Consider the following 24,265-nt stretch of genomic DNA (forward strand, 5'->3'; position numbering starts at 1 on the left):
TGATGACTTTTATTATTATTTTACCATCTACTGTGTTTACAACTGGAGCTGAAAAAAAAAAAAAAAATATATATATATACATATATATATATATATATATATATATATATATATATATATATATATATATATATATATATATATATGTCAAGAGATTGAGAAATGTCTTGATATTGCTGTAAAATTGTTTAAAGGGTATCACATATTTCAGTCAAACGGCATCTTTATCTATGTTATAAAAATATATACACACACACACACACACACAGACACACACACACACACACACACACACACAAACATTGGCCATATTATTAGGTACACCTTACTAGTACCGGGTTGGACCCCCTTTTGCCTTCAGAACTGCTTTAATCCTTCATGGCATAGATGCAACAAGGCACTGGAAATATTCCTCAGAGATTTTGCTCCGTATTGACATGATAGCATCACGCAGTTTTAAAGTTTTACAAGATGCTTTACATGTTTTTATTAATATTTTGCATTTAGACAAACTGTAGAAAAAGGAGATTGGAGGATATAAAAGTAAAAACAGCAAAACAAATCACTAAATCTGGCCCTATATATATATATATATATATATATAAATAAGCCATTTAAATGTGGTGATGTCAATGGCCCATAAATATTTCCTGCCTGTTAACAAACTATTAAATGATGGCCAATTAAATAAGGGCAATTCAATCATAACATTAAACGTTAAAACAGCTATCATAACGTTATTCACCAGTATTTGGACATTTATGAACTCTTTTAAGCTATATGGTAATTAAAAATGTAAAACAGGAAATACGTTTAGAAACATGTTATTCTGTACATCCCTCAAAATAATCTATATAAAATATTACCTGAACTATTATTGTATGTTTTGATGCCTCAAACTTGACTCTAGCTTTTCAAAGATTATAATATTGGTTATATATTATATTAAATGTTGACTGGATTTGAAAAAATGGCTTTATTTCACATTTTAAAAGTATATTTGTGCAGATTTACAGCAATGTGTCTTTTTAAAGGGATAGTTCACCCCCCAAATATGAATTTACTCACCCTCAAGCGGCTCCAAACCTTTATCTACACAACAGAATATATATTTTTAAGGAAGCTAAAATCTGGCAATCATTGACATTCATATTCTAAAAAAATAAATACTATGAATGTCAATGGCTTTCATCTTTCTTTAAAATATCTCCTTTTGTGTTCAACAGAATAAAGAAACTCAAACAGGTTTGGAACAAGTAAAAATGATGACGGAATTTTTATTTTTGTGTGAACTATCCCTTTAATTAAGCCTGAGCATGACTTTTAATTTTTTATTAATCACCATTTTTACATTACATTACATTGATTTTAGATATTTAACAACAACACAACTTACCCCTCGAAATAATATAGCACATATATACGCATAAATGCTGGATGTTTACGAATCGCTAAGCAACCGATCACATTGTAATATGAATCAAGTGATGTGCAGTCGCAGGTGTGTGCTTATCATCTATTTTAGCCACAGGCAAATGTTCCGTTATTAAATGAAACACAAGAGAGAGCACATAGATTGAGAAACCATAAAGGCCCCACCAGGCTGAATATATAAAATGGCGATATTTAATTCAGTTTGCTAATCTGGAGACAAAACGCAAGCCTCGGGCCTTATTACGTGGCATTATTTATTCATATGCTCATGTACCTGGCATTATGTGCAACAAAATATACTCGTGATCCTCAACAATAACCAGAGGTCTCTTGTAAGTCACGGGTAAAATTATGATATGTATCTGCTGCTCATAATTCAAAGGAGTATACATGATTTCACCATGTCACAACGGCAGTAAAAAGAAAAACCGGTCCCACTTCATATTAAGTGTCCCTAACTACTATGTACTTACATCAAAAAATAAATACAATGTACTTACTGTGTTTATAATGTATTTGAGAACACTTGTGGTGCTTTAGAGTTGGGATAGAGGTTGGGTTATGGACAGGTTTGGTGGTATGGGTAGGTTTAAGGGTGGGTTAAGGTGTAAGGGATGGTCAACAGTGTATTTACAAATGTAAATACAAAGGTTAATTACAGATGTAACTACATACAGGTATTTAATCAAGCATAAGTACACAGTAAATACATGTATTTACACAGTAAGTACATTGTAACAAACTATTAATTCCTATGTAAGTACATATTAGTTAAGGCCACTTAATATAAAGTGGGACCGAAAAACCTGCCAATTGTATTGTTATTAAAATATATGGAGATTGATGAAAGCTGTTCATATTGTTTAGATCACCCAGAGACATTTATTTAGATTTTTTTCCATAAATGTCACCATTTCATCGTTGTATGTTCGAGAAAAATCTGTTGTAATTTGATCTTAAAAGATGCTTTCATTTACTTTGATTCAGTCTGTGGAGCTTATAATGAATCTTATGATTTAGTTTGGTACAATTTTATATGGTTTTTATAGTTGATTTTCATTCATACAGGCAATATTATTAGCCTGGGGTGGCGCAGTGGCTAGCACTGTCGCCTCACAGCAAAATGGTCTCTGGCTCAAGTCCCGGCTGGGTCAGTTGGCATTTCTGTAAGGAGTCTGCATGTTTTCCCCATGTTGGTGTGGGTTTCCTCCGGGCGCTCTGGTTTCCCCAACAGTCCAAACACGTGCGCTGTAGGTGAATTGGATGAACTAAATTGACTGTAGTGTTTGTGTGTGGTTGAGTGTGTATGGATGTTTCCCAGTACTGGGTTGGAGCTGGTAGGGCATCTGCTGCATAAAACATGTGCTGGATAAGTAGGCGGTTCATTCCACTGTGGTGACCCCTGATGAATAAAGGGACTAAGGTGAAGGAAAATCAATAAATTCGGACCATACCTTGATTGTTTGGGGTTTTAGCCCCGTTAATTCTTGCTGTAGAATATTCTAACAACATAATATTTTTTTAATTTTAATTTAATATACTTTTAGCGTGCGTATATATATATATATATATATAAAGTTTAATTATTAGCCCGATTAAATTTTTTTTTCTGTTTTAATATTTCCCAAATGATGTTTGACAGAGCAAAGAGATTTTCACAGTATGTCTGATAATATTTGTTCTTCAGGAGAAACTCTTTTGTTTTATTTTCGCTAGTATAAAAGCAGTTCCTATTTTTTTTTTAAATATTTTAAGGTCAAAATAATTAACCCCTTTAAACGATATATTTATTTTCAAGTCTACAGAACAAACAATCGTTATGCAAACACTTGCCTAATTACCCTCACCTGCCTAGTTAACCTAGTTAAGCCTTTAAGTGTCACTTGCTGAATACTAGTATCTTGAAAAATATCTAGTGAAATATTATTTACTGTCATCATGGCAAAGATAAAATAAATCAGTTGTTAGAAATAAGTTATTAAAACTATTATGTGTAGAAATGTGTTCTCTCCGTTAAACAGAAATTGGGGAAATAAATAAACAGGGGGGCTAATAATTGTAATTTATATTCAACTAATCTCATAGAAATCTGTTATATGGCAATATATGCCTGACAGTTCATGTTTGAATTTCATATATATAACATAAATGTCATATGTTTAACATATTTCAAAAGACTGCAAAATTTCCAGTTGTTTCTATATGGCCATATATCTGTCCATTTTTGAAATAATGATATGATATTTCTGTATGAAATATCGAAAACAACAAATAAATAAATGAATGAATGATTAAATGAAAAAATATCTATTTACTGTATAATTAAGATTTATTAGCCCCCTTTATTTATTTATTTATTTATTAATTTATTATTATTTTTTTAATATATTTTCTAAATGATGTTTAACAGAGCAAGGAAATTTTCACAGTATGTTTGATAATATTTTTTAAAGTCAATATTATTATCCCCTTCAAGCTATATATTTTTTTCGATAGTCTACAGAACAAACCATCGTTATACAATAACTTGCCTAATTACCCTAACCTGCCTAGTTAACCTAATTAACCTAGTTAAGCTTTTAAATGTCACTTTAAGCTGTATAGAAGTATCTTTAAAATATCTAGTCAAATATTATTTACTGTCATCATGGCAAAGATAAAATAATCATTTATTAGAATACTAATCAGTTATTAGAAATTAGTTATTAAAACTATAATGTTTAGAAATGTGTTGAAAAAAAATCTTCTCTCCGTTAAACAGAAAAAAATAATTAAAGGGGGGATAATTATTCTGACTTCAACTGTATAAAATAAATAAATAAATGAATAAATAAATAAATAAATAAATAAATAAATAAATAAATAAATAAATATTTTAATAAATAGCTAGTTAAATATAAATAAATAAATAAATAAATAAATAAATAAATAAATATTTAATAGATAACTAGTTTAATAAAAATAAATAAATAAATGAATAAATAAATAAATATTTTAATAATTCAACATTTTAATAAATAAATAAATAAATAAATAAATATTTTAATAATTCAACATTTTGATAAATAAATAAATAAATAAATAAATAAATAAATAAATAAATAAATAAATAAATAAATAAATAAATAATATTATTTATTAACATATTATAAAATAATTTCCTTCCTAAAATCCTGCTAAACCCAAAATATAATTTTAACATGTTGGAAACGAAACTGTGATGAAATGATTCATCCCCAACAAATGAAAGAAGTTATTATTGTGGATTAAATATCCTGAAATTATTATTTGCCAACTTAAATTAGTGTTTTAAAAGTGTTGATTTAATAAAGCCCACAGGGCCAAACATGCCCACAGTTGAAGAAGCTTGAAGGAACCCAATCACGCTCGGAGGTGTTTTTCAGTGGTGGTCTCTCTCCTGCCGGCAGGACTTGTGCATTCGTTCTCCTTCTCTCAGGCTTTCTCTGCCTCCATCATTGTGTTTGCCTACAGAAAGCTCGAAGCGCTCAGCCATCCCATCTCTCTCTCTGTTTCTCTCAGTCAAAAAGTGAACTCATGCAAAGACGCCACTCTGAATCATTCAGGCTACACGCGTTTCCTCTTTATCTCCCAGTTGTGTATTTTTAACATCTCTGCAGCGTTTCCGAACACTGACGGATTCTATTAATCACACCACCAGCTAAATGCTTTCGACCAGACAATCGAGGGAAAAGTTGAAATAAGATCCCCCCCCTGCCCCCCAAATCAAAGGTATGTTAATGCACGCGCTCGAAATGAGCAGTTTAATTTCCAACACTTGCATATTTCTCCGAGATGAAATATCAGTTTTGTTCTCTCTCGCTGTGCCTGACCAGACTGTGAAATGAGACGGCTTTCCAACTCAGTTCACTGATAAATGCACACGTCAAATAATGCACGCATGACTCGGCCCTAGCGTACGTTTCTTTTTTTTTTTTTTTTTTCATCTTTTTTCTCTCTCCGTGTTCCAGCGGCAGCGAGACAATTACTAGCGGTGGCGGCTGAGCTGTCAGAAGAGGTTTTGGGGGGGCAAAGGATGTGAGAGCTTCATATGAAGCGCTAGTCTCAGGGTGTCATCTTTAAAACCTCACCGCATTTATCAGCTGTCAGCAACAAAACCAGCAATTCAGCAAACACTTTTGTCTGCTATTGTACATGATGGAAGCGCGAGGGGAGCTTCAGAGGAGATGCAAAAATGAAGTAGCCTTCTCAGGTGCTCCAGCTAATTATTTTTTTTATTATTTATTAATATATTATTAATAAATTCAGCAAATCATAATAAATGTGAAATGTTTTCTAAAAGGTTTAGTAAAAAATATATTATAATTATAAAAACATTAATGTTTGGAGGGTCTCCTTGTCATCACCCTGATTTTTTGCTCCCTCTACAGATTCTCAATTGGATTTAAGTCAGGACTCTGGCTGGGCCACTGCAATATGTTAATATTTGGAGGGTCTCCTTGGCATCACCCTGATTTTATCTCCCTCCAGATTCTCAATTGGATTTAAGTCAGGACTCTGGCTGGGCCACTGCAATATGTTCATGTTTGGAGGGTCTCCTTGTCATTCACTTGATTTTTAGCTTCCTCCACAGTTTCTCAATTGGATTTAAGTCAGGACTCTGGCTGGGCCACTGCAATATGTTAATATTTGGAGGGTCTCCTTGGCATCACCCTGATTTTATCTCCCTCCAGATTCTCATTTGGATTTAAGTCAGGACTCTGGCTGGGCCACTGCAATATGTTCATGTTTGGAGGGTCTCCTTGTCATTCACTTGATTTTTAGCTTCCTCCACAGTTTCTCAATTGGATTTAAGTCAGGTCTCTGGCTGGGCCACTGCAATATGTTAATATTTGGAGGGTCTCCTTGGCATAAACCCTGATTTTATCTCCCTCCAGATTCTCAGTTGGATTCAAGTCAGGACTCTGGCTGGGCCACTGCAATATGTTCATGTTTGGAGGGTCTCCTTGTCATTCCCTTGATTTTTAGCTTCCTCCACAGTTTCTCAATTGGATTTAAGTCAGGACTCTGGCTGGGCCACTGCAATATGTTAATATTTGGAGGGTCTCCTTGGCATCACTCTTAATTTTAGCTCTCTACAGATTCTCAATTGGACTTAAGTCAGGACTCTGGCTGGGCCACTGCAATATTGTAATGTTTGAAGGGACTCCTCGTCATCACCCTGGACTTTTTAACTCCCTCCACAGATTCTCAATTGCATTTAAGTCAGGACTCTGGTTGGGTTACTGCAATATGTTAATGTTTGGAGGGTCTCTTCATCATCACCCTAATTTTTAGCTCCCTCTAGAATTTTAGTTGGATTTAAGTCAGGACTCTGGCTGGGCCACTGCAATATGTTAATATTTGGAGGGTCTCCTTGGGATCACTCTAATTTTAACTCTCTACAGATTCTCAACTGGATTTAAGTCAGGACTCTGGCTGGGCCAATGCAATATGTCAATGTTTGGAGAATCTCCTTGTCATCACTCTGACTTTTTAGCTCCCTCCACAGATTCCTAATTGCATTTCTATCAGGACTCTGGCTGAGTCACTGAAATATGTTAATGTTTGGAGGGTATCTTCATTATCACCCTGATTTTTAGCTCCCTCCACAGATTCTCAATTGAATTTAAGTCAGGACTCTGGCTGGGCCAATGCAATATGTTAATGTTTGGAGGGTCTCGTTGTCATAACCCTGATTTTAAGCTCCATCCACAGGTTCTCAATTGGATTTAAGCCAGGACTCTGGCTGGGCCACTCTTAATATTGTTTTTTTTTTTTTGGATTGTCTGTTGCTTTGTAACTCATTTGGATGATATTTTACTTTCATTTATTTTACTATTTATTTTCGTTTAGATGTATATATTTTTTATTTAAATTATTAAGGTGAACCTAACGACACTAAAATGAGATCTGTGACTCAACTGATTATGAACACTGATTATGAAATGTGTTTATAAGCACATGACACTTTGTAAGTGTAAACCAAGAGTAAATTTTGTAAGCGAAATCCATTACACTTACAAAGGCTCATAGCAGTATTCTTTTAACTTGGTGTATTGCTTAATTACCGAGTACAGACCCTCTTTGCTTACAATCAAACCGCTGAAAATAAAACATAACTGATATAAAACGCTTACAAAAAATAGCAACCTCTGAGCAACAGAAAAATATTTTGCAGAGTACATAGATGTATTGTTTCATTTTTAATTATTCATTGATTTATTAATAATTCATTCAGCAATCATAATGCATGTGATTGTATTTTAAATTGTTCTTAGTAACAAATGAGCAAAACCCAGTTGTTTGATAGATGGATTTGACTCATACTATTATTATTGATTCTGATTACACTCCTTATTTTACATGAGCATGTTTCAGCCTTATGATAGATTCTGCTTCAATTCTGGACACAAAAACTAATTGTGCAGTAAAAGTTTCCAGGAAAGTTTTCTATGCCCCTTTATTTAACAAAAGTTTAAACCTGTAAGTTTAATAACAAACAACCACAGGGATATAACAGTGTCCGTAGTTGAAGAAGCATTCTATAATTGAATAAAATAGGTGGGCGTACTCACTATTGCTTTTTGCCGTTGTCTCTCCCTCTGCTCGGCCCTCTCACATTCCCGTTTCTCATAGTCGCGTCGGTACTCCTCTCGCTTCAGACGCTCGTGCTGGTATTCCTCATAGCTGTCATACCTAGAATTGAAATGACAAAACATTGCAGAACGAAATCACATCAAGTGTTCTCTAAACACACAATAAGAAACAAGGAACAGAAAGCAGTCTCCTGCTCCTCTGACGATTCTTTCTTAGAAAAACTCCACAGTAATATCAAGAGTCTCCTCTAGAGTTTCAGAAAACATCTAAAATGTGAAATAATGTGTAAATATTTTCCCAGAAATAAAATGCAGATCTTCAGTTTTCATTTTCCCAATCAAACAGTTTATTATTTATATATATATTTTATTATTTAAATATATTTCCAAGCCCTAAATTATTCATACCTTCTTCAATTCTTACTTAAATTACTTTTATTCAACCAGCAATTGACTGAAAATGACACAGGCTTCTCCTAAAGGATAACACGACTATGTACAAGAGGCATTATTGTGTGAAAAACAAAAATATTTCTCAAATGACATGACCAAATTATTCATGCACTTCTCAATAATCAACAGAAAAGTCTTCATTGGCTATTACAGCAGTCAAACACTTCCTACAACTGACTCTAATGATATTTTTGCCCATTCGTTTTAGCAATGAGCTCTAAATCTTTCAGGCTTCCTTCCCCCACCGATTCTCAATTGAATTTAGATCAGGACTCCGGCTGGGCCACTGCAGTATGTTGATGTTTGGAGGGTCTACTTGTCATCACCTTGATTTTAAGCTCCTTCCACAATTTATTTATTGGATTTAATTCAGCACTCCAGCTGGGCCACTGCAATATGTTCATGTTTGGAGGGTCTCCTTGCCATCCCCCTGATTTTTAGATCCCTCTACAGATTCTCAATTGGATTTAAGTCAGGGTTCTGGCAGGGCCACTGTAATATGTTAATGTTTGGAGGGTCTCCTTGTCATCCCGCTGATTTTTAGATCCCTCTACAGATTCTCAATTGCATATAAGTCAGGACTCTGGCTGGGCCACTGCAATATGTTAATGTTTGGAGGGTCTCCTTGTCATCCCGCTGATTTTTAGATCCCTCTACAGATTCTCAATTGCATATAAGTCAGGGTTCTGGCAGGGCCACTGCAATATGTTAATGTTTGGAGGGTCTCCTTGTCATCCCGCTGATTTTTAGATCCCTCTACAGATTCTCAATTGCATATAAGTCAGGACTCTGGCTGGGCCACTGCAATATGTTAATGTTTGGAGGGCCTCCTTGTCATCCCGCTGATTTTTAGATCCCTCTACAGATTCTAAATTGCATATAAGTCAGGGTTCTGGCAGGGCCACTGCAATATGTTCATGTTTGGAGGGTCTCCTTGCCATCCCCCTGATTTTTAGATCCCTCTACAGATTCTCAATTGCATATAAGTCAGGGTTCTGGCTGGGCCACTGCAATATGTTAATGTTTGGAGGGTCTCCTTGTCATTCCCCTGATTTTTAGCTCCCTCCACAAATTCTCAATTGGATTTAAGTCAGGACTCTGGCTGGGCCACTGCAATATGTTAATGTTTGGAGGGTCTCCTTGTCATCCCCCTGATTTTTAGCTCCCTCCAAGGATTCTCAATTGGATTTAAGGCAGGGTTCTGGCTGGGACACTGCAATGTGTTAATGTTTGGAGGGTCTTCTAATCATCACCCCAATTTTTAGCTCCCCCCACAGATTCTCAATTGGATTTAAGTCAGGACTCCGGCTGGGCCACCCTTATTAATTTTTTTTAAATGTCTATTTTAGTTATTTACTTTTTTATCTTCTTTCTATGTATATTTTTTTCATTCAAATTCTTAGGATGTGCACCTAACGACACTAAAACGAGATCTGTGACTCTGATTAGGAAATGAGTTCATAAGCAGCAAGAGATCATCATTACACTTGTAAAGGCTCATAGCCGAAGCATGAGTTTTTCTTTTCACTTGTTGTATTGCTTAATCATCGAGTGCATAGATCTTTGCTCCCAATCAAACCATTGAAAATAAAACCTAACTGATAAGGTTGGAGCTGTGAAACAGCAACCTCTGAGCAACCGAAAAATGTTTCTCAGAGTACATAGATGTATTGTTTGCTGTTTTGCTCAAGTGGCCTTGGGAATCAGCAAGCTCAGAGCAGACTGTTTTCCATTCTTCTTAGCGGCGAAGACAAACAAACACATTAATAAGATGTCTCATTACATCGCGAAAGGTTACAGCTCCCAATAGCGGGACTCTTAAGGGAATATGGCAGAAAATTTGGCAGCTGTGTCTGTCAGCACAACTTCACATGCCATTACTTTTTGCTTAGTTTGAACTTTACGTCCAAAAAGTGCAACTTTTTCTACAGCCATTTGCAATAGAGGCAACATGGTGTAAAAAGCACCATATGAGCGGACTAAAGCACCATCAGGGAAAAGGTGTAGCTGGGAGGTAGCGGGTCCCTAATGCCAGCAGCTCTTGCCAACGGAAGCTTTATTGTAAAAGTTCTGAAAGTTAAGGCCTTGAAATGATGCATCATCATAACTCATCATATCAATTAGACAGAGTCAGCAAGTGACTTGCTTCCTTTGCATAAGGACAGACTCTGAAAGTATTGCAGACACAGTACATTCTCTTGCAGCACTTATTTAAGTCTGTCTTATACACCAGTCTGCATATACACAGATCAGCAATTCCTAGCATAAGATTATATTGAAGAGTGTGTAATAACCTGGGTCTCCGACCAAAAAGAGAATGCGACTGGGACTGAGGGTTTCCACAAATCCTGGGAGTGAAAGTGCTTTCGTCCATGTTGCGAGGAGACCTGCGTACAAGCAGAAAGAGAACAGGATCGTTTTGTTGAAAAATATATAAAAAGTCAAACGTTAACTATATTAAATCGCATATATAGTTTACCCAAACAAAACAATTAGCCCATCATTTATTCTCCCTCAAGTGCTTTTAAATCCTTAAAGGTTTCTTTCTTCTGTTGAACACGAAATAAAATGTTTTAAAGAATGCTGGTTGTTGGCACCCATTGACTTCCATAGCATTTTTTTCCCTACTGTAGAAGTCAATGAGTTCCTGTAACCAGCATCTTTCAACAGAGGAAAGAAATGAAAGGAGGTTTTGAGCAAGTGAAAACTGAGTAAATGATAGCATTTGAATTTTTTGAGTCATCTTTCCCTTTAATATATATATATATATATATATATATATATATATATATATATATATATATATATATATATATATATATATATACATATATACATATATATATATATATATATATATATATATATATATATATATATATATATATATTTATACAACAGTTCTGTCTGGTTCTCAAATCTGATTGGCTGATAGCCGTGTGCGATATTCTGCAATATCAGAACTCCTACAGCCTCTTTACCCTTTGTGTATTACTCCGCCCACATACAGCCAGTAAAAAGCAGACACTACAGATCTGAAATTTAAAAGATGCACGCTCAGCTGTTTAACTGTTAGCTTATGATTTGAATCCGGAAGAAAGTAGTTCCTCATACAAAAGGGTTTTTGAGACTCTCCATGTTTGATTTTGTTTTTATATACACAATTATGCCTTCAAACTATAAACGCAATATATGTATAAATATATTATAAATATAAATATAAATATATATATATATATATATATATATATATATATATATATATATATATATATATATATATATATATATATAAACACAATATCACATTTGTAGCAGTGTACATATACATATATATGTATGTATTATATGTACATATACATATAAATATATGTATATATGAAGTGTTCTAGTACAAAACCGTCTAAATCCATCAGACCTCTTTTCTTGTATATGAGCATTTTCTATCAGGATACTCTGATTAGGTTCAGAAATTTCATTTTATATGTAATAAAAAGGTTATTAGCTAGTAAATAAAATAACTTTTTTGTCATAAATGTCACTTTAGACAATTCTTTGTTTTTATTAGAAAAAAAAAATTTATTTTGCGTCAAAACAAGCTAAATCCTCTTTTGCTTTTTTTTTTTTTTTTTGCAAAAACCTCTAAATCAACCTATTGAGACAAGACAGTGTAATTAAGTGAAAATCACTAAAGATGCAATTGCAAATTGGTTCACCAAACATAAAACACATTACACAAACCACCTGAAATTAAAAAAAATATCTAAATCTGTCAAGTAGGTGGCGGTTCATTCTGCTGTTATAAGGAAAAAGCAGAAGGAAAATGAATGAATGAAATCTGTTGAGTAAGTGTATTAATCAATAACATTAAAACTGACATTAATTAAATCTTTAGAATCTATTGTCATTTCTGATATTTGGGATTTAGATTTAATGTAAGTAGAGCAATGTAAACATTGTAAACCAAATTTGGTAGATTCAAATAATGTGGTGTAAAAACATTGTGAAATATCCATGTCTGTGCATTGTCCATTAATATAAAAAGCTTATCAGATGTATAGGTAATGCAAACCCTACTGAAAAAAAACAGCTTAAACCAGCCTAGGCTGGTTGGCTGGTTTTAGCTGGTCAACCAGGCTGGTTTTAGAGGGGTTTTGGCCATTTCCTGGCTGGTTTCCAGCCATTTCCAGCCTGGTCTTAGCTGGTCATAAGCAAATCTATTTATTTGATGGTGTACTACGTGCTTTAAGCATTTACTCAATGTCATTAGCTCATTTTTGGTGGAAGTGTATTTATTTATTTATTAGTGTATATATATATATATATATATATATATATATATATATATATATATATATATATATATATATATATATATATATATATATATATATATATATATATATTTATAGTGGTCAGCATAATTGAGTACACCCCATTTTGAAAGTGAAAATTTTTATCCATTTCTCAGTAAATATAGGCAATGTATTTCGGTGCATTTACACAAAAAAGATTTATAAACAGATATGTTCTTTAAAATAATATTTTACTCACCACACATATTTAGAAATTGAAAGATAATACTATTAAATTTAAGCAAAATATTGCAAAAATAAATTATAAACTACACAATTTAAACTAAATTTTTAGAATTGTTTTGCTTCTCTTGATTTTTCCTCTTTTTTAAATTTATATTTAATATTTTTCTCTAACATTTAAATTTGGATGTACTTGTTTTTGGACCGTTATCGTAAGCTATTTCTCTAGATAAGCTCCAGATTTGGCTTCAGTACTGACTAATATAACGTATATGCACAAATATAATATTGTATAGCTTCCTGTTAAAATAATAAACTTAAAAGAGAGATTTGTGAGGGGTGTACTCATATATGCTGAGCACTATATACATATATATATATATATATATATATATATATATATATATATATATATATATATATATATATATATATATATATATAGTTATATATTTATATATATATATATATATATATATATATATATATATATATATATATATATATATATATATATATATATATATATATAAACTTTAAAAACAGACATGGGCAATAGAATAAACAATGCTGATGGGATAGTTCAGATGTCGAATCTATTGAAACACTTACTAATATGGCCACTAGATATTAAAATCTGAGAAATCTTCTGAATCGTCTCCTCAGTATAAGCCCTTAAACATGTGCTACTAAAATATATAGATTGAAATGCGCTAGAGTAAATATTGTCTTGCTGGAGTGCTATCTGGATGTAACCCACTTTAAAGTGTCCAGCACTTCACTCAGTGGGCGTTTCTTTCATCTCGCGGGGATGGAGCGGGCAGCACTGTCGAGCAAAACAACAGCTGCTACTAAAAACAACAGAGCCCCATCAAAGAGCGCTGGAACGAAATTAATCTAAAATTCACGCTAATAGGAGGAAGGTCCACTGAGGAAACAATGTGAGACTTCCATAAGTCTCTCAAGTTTCACAAGTGACACAAGCTTGTTTGCCCAAGAAATGACTCTGCTGGACTCTATTTGTCATCCGCACTGCTCGCGAATGATGAGAGATGAAAAACCTGTAAATGAAACTTCAAAACTCCTCTGAAGGCGCGTCTGCGATTTATAAAAAGACAGTGTATTGCTATAATGGTGAGTGAATGTCTTAACTCAGGTTTGGATCGGCTCATTTGGTGTAGCAGCATGAATGCTGCAAGTGCGTAGATGAGCAATTTACCATCGAAGACACTGTTTATCTTCCAAGCTCATTTTATCTTGTGTCTCTCAAAGCCAATGCTTACTGTCTATTGTGCGCAGTTCTTCTCTGATTTTGCAAAATCAGCTGTAACGACTTCAGTGGCCATGCTGTGAGACCCAGGCTCTCTCTTTATTGCAATGACAGCCACAGAAAGATGTTTACCTTCTCTACAGCCCCTCCTGCTGAGACGTGTGGATTTGTGTCCAAAAAGATTGCTCGGTAAACGTGCTTCAGAGAAAGTTTGTAGGCTGAGTGTTGGGTAAGTTACTTCAAAAAAGCAATTACTTCCCTAAACTAGTATTATTTTAATTTTCAATTTACCTTGCCTGGAAAGTAATTTAGTTCCTCAATAAGTAATTAAATGACTTGACTCATTATTAAAAATGCAGATGAATACAAAAGCATTAGAAACTCTTAGTTATTTAAACTTGAGTCAAACAGGACATCTCAGTTTTATTTAAATTAAATGAACACTTTAGCCCAATCCCAATTCTTTTTTAATTGTATAAAATTCGTAATAATGACAAAAAAAATAAAATAATAATAATAATAATAATTTGTGGATCTTCTTACTTCCGGGTGCAACTACTGTATGCTGCCGTTGTGGCTTGTGTATTCAAAGAAATTTTCTTACCCCTTGGTTTGGTTCTGAAAAATCTCTGTTCGAAGGGGTATCTACCCCTTCCCCTTAAGCCTGGTTTATACTTCTGCGTCAAGTGACCAGCGTATCCCATGGCGCATGCAACGCATGCAGCTGTGCATTTATACTTCTGTGCGCTGTCTCTGTTGGTCTGCATTAACACTTCTGAAACGCTAGTTGGCAGTGAGATGTAAATGTTCCTCTGTGTCGAGTTTCTTCGGTGCTGTTTTGATTTTCCTGAACACTTCCGGGATGTACAAGTGGCTCAAACCCGCTCATTTTGAGGCAGGAACCGACGGACGTGCAACAACTTTAACTATGAGGTAAACACAAAACAAAACTTTCCATCCGGAGCTCCTTCACGGGACTCCACACTTGTAAACAATCGCTACATTGGGCTCGCGCCATTCACGCGGCTCTCGGTCCCGCCCAGACTCGTCAGCGCTACCAAGCTGACCAATCAGAGCTTGCGCTACGCGTCGTTGCGGATTGGGCCTTAAATTTTAAACAATATATAAGCATCATATTTTATACATATATTGACATGACTTTTCTTAAACATGAACAATTGTCAGATAAATCTATCCCTCTTTAGTTGAAAATTTGATTTAGTAAGCAAAATATCAACGATATATACAATAACAGTGGTTCCTCGTTATTCGTTACGTTCTAAAAATAACCTGCAATAGGCGAAATCCATGCAGTAGTCAGCTTTATTTTTTATAATTATTATAGATTATTTAAGGCTGTAAAACCCCTCACTACAAACTATATACTCTTTTCTCAGACAGGCATTAACATTTTCACACTTTTCTCTCTCGTTTTAACACTCTCAAAGTTCAAACCTTCGTATAAAAATAAGCCCAGTATCATAGAATGAACAAACATTCATTCATTCATTCATTCATTCATTCATTCATTCATTTTCTTGTCGGCTTAGTCCCTTTATTAATTCGGGTTCGCCACAGCGGAATGAACCGCCAACTTATCCAGCAAGTTTTTACGCAGCGGATGCCTTTCCAGCCGCAACCCATCTCTGGGAAATGAACAAACATTTGATCTTCATTTATTTATTCCGTAATGGCGCCCTACAGCCGCGTAACTTCTACCTTCCTTTAGCATGTCCAGAAGTTCAACTTTTTGTGCGATGGTAAGCATCTTCCTCTGCCTTTTAGGTGCTACTGCGGGTGCCTTTCGACTGTTTCGTCGACATTGTGAGAAGAAAACAGCTCTTCAGAATCACACAGCTAGCGATTAACGATTTATGTAAATCTGACAAGCTGAATGCATATTGTACTGTACAGGAGACATGGAGGAGATTGACTGACAATAGTCTATAGCCAATCAGGATGCAGAACACAATGCGCTGTCGAAAAAAAAGGCATGTCAAATTACACGAAAAAAATCTGCGAAACTGCGAAGCCACGAAAAGTGAACCGCGTTATAGCGAGGGACCACTGTACTGGGGTTCTCTGAATGTATACCTTATACCAGGGGTTTTCAAATTGTGAGGCGCGCCTCCCCTGGGGGGCGCCAGAGCATGTCAGGGGAGGCGCGGGAAAAAATATTATATAATAAAAATATAATTATTAAGTTTAATTATTATATGTATTTTTTATTATTTTTAAACGTTTTAATTAAACAAAGCTAAAAAAATAATACGTCAAAAATAAGAAAACCTTTTTTACCCAGAAGGCCATAGCTGTGAATTCGCTTCTGTTTGGCAAGCCCGCCAATACAGGGATATGCCTGCTAATACAATGGATCGGTTTCTGAGACCCCCCGATTCAAAGCCTTCAAGTTCAGGGCTCAAACCCAAAAGACGACGATATGATGATCAGTATTTGAGTTTAGGATTTACATGGACAGGACCAGATGATGAACCCCGACTTTTATGTGTGGTTTGTCAAGATATTTTGGCTAATAACAGCATGAGACCCGCTAAACTTCGGCGACACCTTGAATCCAAGCATGATGAGGTAGCAGGAAAACCTCCAGAACTTTTTGTGTGTGTGTGTGTGTGTGTGTGCGTGCGTGTTTGGGAGGAGGGGGCGCCAATGGATAAGTTGTGTCAAAAGGGAGGCCCACTGTCTTAGACTTTGAAAAACCCTGCCTTATACTATCATGAACTAATTGTTCAAATAAATGTAGTTTACTTAATTGAAAAAAATATTATTAATCTGTTAAATAAATTTGTATAAGCAAAAATACAATTTCTCTATGTCTCTGAATTGATTTATATAGAAGTGTTGACTCTATGCACAGCATTTAAGCAAGTATATTGTACGTAATTGTAATTCAGTGACCTTAAGTAACCCTTGCTTTACATTCATTTATTCATTTTCCTTCGGTTTAGTTCCTTTATTTATCAGGGGTTACCAGAGCGGAATGAATCGCCAACTATCTAGCATATGTTTTACACAGCGGATGCCCTTCCAGCTGCAACCAAGTATTGAGAAACATCCATACACACTCATTCACACACGTTCAATACGGACAATTTAGCTTACCCAATTCACCAATAGCACATGTCTTTGGACTTGTGGGGGAAACCGGAGCACCCGGAGGAAACCCATGTGAACATGTGGAGAACATACAAACTCTGAAAGGCTAACTGACCCGGCCAAGACTCGAACCAGCAAACTTCTTGCTGTGAGGTGACAGTGCTAACCACTGAGCCACCGTGTCACCCACATCACTTTTCAGAGGTAAAGTAATTTCATTACAGTAACAAATTACACCCAACAATGGTCGGTTCAACTGGAACTTACCAAGAGGGAGAACGGCTGCTGGGAGACCCGGAGCGGGAGTAGGGAGACCTGGAGAGGGATCTGCGCCTGTGGTGAGATGAAGAACGAGAACGGGAGCGGGAGATGGAGCGTGGCCAGCGGAGGTGCTGTGGGGAGAGCTGAGAGGAAGGAGGCGAGACAGAGCACCATGAAAAGGAACTGCTGGAAGGGGAGCTGGAGGGTGACCCTTCGAGGAGCAGCTCGAGTGGAGAACCTTCCCCCAAGTAGAACAGGCGCTCCCGGCCTACCTCCAGGTCCTCGAAATCAGGCAGACCTGGGTGGATGTAGTCGCCGAGTAGACCCGGGTACTCATCCCCAGAGTCACTGTCCTCAATTGGCTGTTTGCCCCTCGGCTCTCCCACTACCCCGCTATAGAAGGCTTGCTGAGGCTTTCCAAAGTGCTTGTTGAGCTCGTCCCGGATCTCCTGGTCCCTAAGAAGTTTCCTGCCACCAGAACTGCAGTCCATTGTCATTTTGGAGCTTGAGTCGTGGTGCTGCACGTGAGCATATGTGTCCGGACAAGCCTCCTGAGGTGTTGGGGAAAGGCCTTGAAGCTGCCTGGCCAGTGAGGAAGACGAAGGGGGGGTGGAAGACAACGATGATGTCGTAGTAGTGGAGGTTGGCATGTTTAAGTCTTTACATTCCACATGCCGGCCCTCTGTTGGCCCGGGTACCACTGCAGCTGGGGTGGTGCTGTCTCGTTTTGTGCTTGTAGATTGGCAATAGTCATGATCGCCAAAGACACGGGGCATGGGCCGCTTGCCCCGACGATCCTCCAAGCCCCCTTGGGGCATAGTGGAGGACGCCTTGCTCAGCTGGGCATAGAGCTCAGTCTGCTCTGGGCCCTTCCGAATAGAGCCGCTGGTTGGCTGAGGGCAAGAGCCCCCATTACTCAGCCTGGGCCTTTTGCTTGTCAGGGCCGAGGGAGAGCATGAAGACAGCTTGTTTTTGAGTGATACTTTGAAAGGGTTCTCTTGACTGGCTTTGTGAGGAGGCGTGGTAGGTGGTGTCAGACCTGGAGGGAAGAAGAGACAAAAGATTTACCAAACGGGATCACTCTCATTCCTCAACAGTGCTCAAGAGTGTCTCTAAGTGATTGAACACTCGAGCCTGATTAAAATATTCCCTTTCATTTAGGGCTAATCCTTATCCGCATTTTATTGCGACCCTGACAGATCAATGTGACCTCAGATTGCACTGCGATACAGACACAGAGTTACTCAATTAAACTTCCTCCAGACCGTAAACAATCCTAATTCATCAGAAAGTAAACAGTCAGATCTTATAATGATAAGACTGGTGGTTTCAACAGATGCGCGAATGCTATCCTCATGGGACTCCGATGAAAGCACGGTGATGCGGGAGCTGTTATCATTCTCTTCATCTTTGCCACCTTTTCTCCTCATGAACCCCAACCATCTTGACAGATTTATGTGCCAACAGATGGCACTTATATGGGAAGTCTTGAGATGTGCTGCTTTATGGCATTGGTTAATGCACTTGCACAAACAACCAGGGGTAGTTCCTCATTATTTCCTTCCACTTCTCCTTCTCTCTTTCTATATCAACGTGTCTTTGATTTCTGCTTTCCTGATTCATAGCTTGTATCACAAGCTCTCTATAAATTATTTTTTTTTCATTTTGATTAAACACCGAGTGTTTTTTAAGTGCATCAAGCGACAGCCATTTCAGAATGTTTTCAAGATCACATCCTTTACGACCCTATCCTGAAGCAGATTTTTCAAACAGAATGCCCATTATTTCGAACATCCCCCTCCTCTATCTTTTTTTGTCTTCATTTATGTCAGTCACTAAATTAAATGGATACAGTACCGCAGCCAGCGCAAGACTGATTCGGCATACAAAACAACAGTGGCCTTGACTAAATTTATCATCATGCCAATGCAATGAGCTATGAAAAGAAAGCACGCACTGCCAAAAGAACTTCTGCTGCACCAATCAAACACCATCTGGGCAAAACAATGCATGAAGGGTCATAAACCAAGGACCATTATCGCCTTTACATTACATTACATAAATTACATTACATGGCATTACATAAAGGCAGCCATGATGAATGCGCACAGATACGAACACTAATCATATAGCAGTGGGTTCTCTCGTCTGTTTCTGGCAGGGTGTGAATTACAAGGGGACCTCTGAACGAATTATTGCTTAAAGCTTACAGAACTGATCCCTGCGGTAATCTTAAAATGCCATGCAAGGAACGTAACGCACACTGACCTGGGTGTCATATGATACCATAATTAAAGGAACCCCCGCTCAAGTTAATCTATTAGAGGGATGGGGATTAGGGAACGGTATTAAATCTGGCACTTTCATAGCACTGGCGATTCTGCAGGTGTCAATGTGTTCTGCTCTGCAGAGGAAAAACCTGGCCATTTTATAATTCAACAGCTTCCTCACACTGTTGGCATGATAAACAAGCCCCAACAGTAGTATATGTTATGACTTTGGACTTTTATCCGTCTTTACATGGACTTGTTTATTATTATTATGATTAGTTATTCATTCATTCATTCAATTTCTTGTCGGCTTAGTCCCTTTATTAATCCGGGGTCACCACAGCGGAATGAACCGCCAACTTATCCAGCAAGTTTTTATGCAGCGGATGCCCTTCCAGCCACAACCCATCTCTGGGAAACATCCACACACACATTCACACACACACACTCATACACTACGGACAATTTAGCCTATAACCCGGAGGAAACCCACACGAAGACAGGGAGAACATGCAAACTCCACACAGAAACGCCAACTGAGCGTGTGTTGGGACCAGCGACCTTCTTGCTGTGAGGCGACAGCACTACCTACTGCGCCACTGCCTCGCCCCATTATGATTACTCCAATTTTAAAGGGTTTGCTTTAAGGCAGACTACAGGATAGGTCATAAAAGTGACCTTCTATGACTTTAATCCTAAAAGTTAAAATACATCTTTAAGTCAGAAATGACAAACACTTATGGTAGAAGTCACAAAATGTGCGGCTTCTTTGACATTTATGAAATAATCCACGTTTGAGCAAATGCACCTTACATAGTGTTGCATTGTACCCTCAGGCTAGGTCAACCCTCTACAATGAGGGCCATTACCTTGCAGTAAGTGAATACCAAATGGCCCATTCACCATGACACATTGTGAGAGGAAAAGGGCAGCCATTTTGTTTTTATTGACCTGAAATGATTAATCTCTGCACGGGGGATACAGAAATAATTACCTGCATGATTTATGCTGAGAAAAAGAAAGTGAAAAAGGGGAGAACTGCTGAAGTGTTGTGTTTTAGAACTAGCTGACATACACTTCGTATGGGTTTAATTACATTTACCAACATGTCAAAAAAATTATGTATATATATATATATATATATATATATATATATATATATATATATATATATTAAGATTTAGTTATGGCCTTTATTACATAGGAAAGTATTTAGACAGGAAGCTAAGTTGGAGAGAAAGAGGGGGGTAGGGTAGGGAAATGTCCTTGAGCTGGGATTCGAACTTGGGACGCCCTGACATGCTACTGCACATATGTCGGCGCGCTAACCACTAGGCTATTGCGCCGACATATATTAATAGGATTTCTAGTCGAGATGATTTCATACATAAATATGTTTTCTAGTTGATTAGAGATTATTCGGCTAGTCGGTGCAACCCCTAGTATATATATATATATATATATATATATATATATATATATATATATATACATATTAGGGGTTGCATCGACTAGTCGAATAATCGCTTATTGACTAGAAATCGACTAATCTAGTCAACGTTAATGCTCTGATGTGACACTTTTGATTGGTGTCGACTAGCCGTGCAGCGCAGATTGAGTGTTTTTTGACCTGAACTACATGCCAGCTTTGGACACTGAGGTGGTTCAGTGAATGAAACTGTCCTCAGATTACCTAAAGTAATTTTTTACATGTTGTTTTTCTTATGTCAGCGACAAAGATTTATATGAACTCTGAGTGAACTTTAAATTGTCAAACAGATGCCAGTTAGATCACTCCATACAAATACCCTAGAACAGACGATAGCCAATCACGTTTACGCAACCTTGGAAAAGTAATCTATTTGGCGATTACCCTTTGCAAAGTATAGGACATATTTTTTGAATGAACTGTGAAGCGTGCAGAAACCGTGAAGTGCGCAGCCGCGAAGGTGTGACAAACTTCACAGCGTGTGTAAACATCATTCCTGTGAACGCGGTGTAGATGTGCAGCAAGGAGACTTCTGATATCCAAGATGAGCCAGCAACCTTCAGCAGGATTTTAAGCAGCTTTCTAGCGCGCACGATCATAGCGGTAAATTATCCATCTGAGCAAATCTCTGACAGGGTTATATGACTTAATGCTATATCCTTTGTGTTTCGTGCATTATGTTATAAATAACTTCACATGAATCTTGTTGCTGAGAACTTATGCATTGTTTTTGCATTAAAATATATTACTATAACGTGCAGTGATCAATGTGTTGACTGCATTTTAATAACAGTAAAAAATAGCCCGAGGGCTAATGTTGCATTATTAACTAAATGAAAGTGTTTGCAATGCATTTGTTTAGAACTAAAATTAGTCACTGGTAATGGTGAATTGTTTTTGCAATGCGTTATGAGCTGTGTATATATTTTCTGCAAATAAATCACAAATTGTGGCATGCTGCAAAACATTTGCATGTTTTGTTTTATTGATGAAGTCATTAGTCATAGTCGGTCTCGACTCGAATTTGATAACAAAAGTCGACTTCCAAAAATCTAAAGTCATTTAACCTCTAATATATATATATATATATATATATATATATATATATATATATATATATATATATATATATATATATATATATATATATATATATATATATATATATATATATGTATATATATATATATATATATATATATATATATATACACACACACACACACACACACACACACACACATACATACATACATACATACACACATATATATATATATATATATATATATATATATATATATATATATATATATATATATATATATATATATATATATATATATATATATATAAAATTGACGTCAGAATTATTAGGCCCCCTTTGATTTTTTTAAAAATATTTGCCAAATTATGTTTAACAGAGCAAGGAAATTTTCACAGTATGTTTGATAATATTTTTTTCTTCTGGAGAAAGTCTTAATTGTTTTATTTCAACTAGAATAAAAGCAGTTTAATTTTTTTAAACACAATTTTAAGGACAAAATTATTAGCCCCTTTAGGCTACTTTTCTTTTCGATAGTCTACAGAACAAACCACCGTTATACAATAACTTGCCTAATTGCCCTAACCTGCCTAGTTTACCTAATTGACCTAGTTAAGCCTTTAAATGTCACTTTAAGCTGTATAGAAACTGTTATTGAAACTTTTATGTTTAGAAATTTGTTAAAATAATCTTTTCTCCATGAAACAGAAATCGGGGAAAAAATAAACAGGGGGGCTAATATATATATATATATATATATATATATATATATATATATATATATATATATATATATATATATATAGTGAAAATGAAGGCTCAATTTCACAAAGTGGCCCTTCTCATAACTAGAAAAATAGGAAATTACCTTAATGTCCCTAATCAAATTGCCAGACTGACTGAAAAACGATGCAGATTATATCGGCAAAACCAAATTGCTTAGCAGAAGCAATTAAAACAATAATAATGCCACAACAATTTATCTCTGATGTATTGAAGCAGCAAACTGCCCAGTCAAAAGGCATTAGACTTTAAATGAGAAAGAGAGAATATTAACTCTTCAAAGGGGAAGAGTGAAACTTTCCAATAAATCACCCGAGGAATGGAAAAAGTAATCAATGCAGGACTGTGTAAAATTCTGACCATGTTCCATCAGTTCACCTTGAACCTTTCGCTTTAATGAAACTATCAAAGTAGTCTCGTTGAAGACCTTGCCCTTTGCCAAAGAAATCTTATCTTTACAAGTAAATGATAAAAAAAAAAGAAAAGAACCGCAAGAAATTTTAGATTAACAATCAGACAACAGCAGGATTTCGTTTTGAAGAGACTGAATTTTCATCTTTTGTAGAATTGTTTTTGAGCAAAACCCATGTTTGTTTACCTGGGGTTCCACAGATCTCCACACTCAGTGTGCGTTCAATGGTTTTGTTCTCAAACGGAGATCCCTTGTGGTCACTGCAACACAGAGGAGGGGAAAAACAGATATGAGAACAGGGTAGGAGTGCTGAACATGTTTGTGTGAGCTTACAAATGGAAATGAAATTAACAAAATGCCTCATCATTTTTCCTTTTTTTTTTGAGTTTAGACTTTGTCTGCTCTACAAAAGTTGTGTAAAAACTCTCTCACTTACTTTGGAGACTCTGGGGTCAAAGGAAGTGGCAAGATGGTTGGTTTGGCTGCAGAACACAAAGGAGCATGTGTAATTAATTTACTAGTTCACACTGTACCCAAAATATTTCAGGTCCACATCTACAACTAAATCTCTACGACTCA

The 24,265-nt window shown here is 36.0% G+C and overlaps 1 protein-coding gene across 8 annotated transcripts in view; it reads right to left on the reverse strand.

Annotated features, from left to right (window-relative positions):
- Positions 1 to 24,265, reverse strand: part of ppargc1a (peroxisome proliferator-activated receptor gamma, coactivator 1 alpha) — a 92,528-nt gene that overhangs the window by 12,892 nt on the left and 55,371 nt on the right. For all 8 annotated transcript variants that reach the window (XM_087262397.1, XM_087262395.1, XM_087262399.1 and 5 more), the window contains exons 6-10: positions 24,123 to 24,168; positions 23,873 to 23,946; positions 17,694 to 18,726; positions 10,799 to 10,891; positions 8,031 to 8,151 (exon numbers count right to left, since the gene is read on the reverse strand). In XM_087262397.1, the coding sequence (XP_087118523.1) occupies positions 8,031 to 8,151; positions 10,799 to 10,891; positions 17,694 to 18,726; positions 23,873 to 23,946; positions 24,123 to 24,168 (1,367 nt within the window). The remainder of the gene's footprint in view (positions 1 to 8,030; positions 8,152 to 10,798; positions 10,892 to 17,693; positions 18,727 to 23,872; positions 23,947 to 24,122; positions 24,169 to 24,265) is intronic.

The sequence above is a fragment of the Danio rerio genome, chromosome 7 (genome assembly GCF_052040795.2).
Source record: "Danio rerio strain M-AB ecotype USA chromosome 7, GRCz13ab, whole genome shotgun sequence".
In the NCBI taxonomy this organism is placed as follows: Eukaryota; Metazoa; Chordata; class Actinopteri; order Cypriniformes; family Danionidae; genus Danio; species Danio rerio.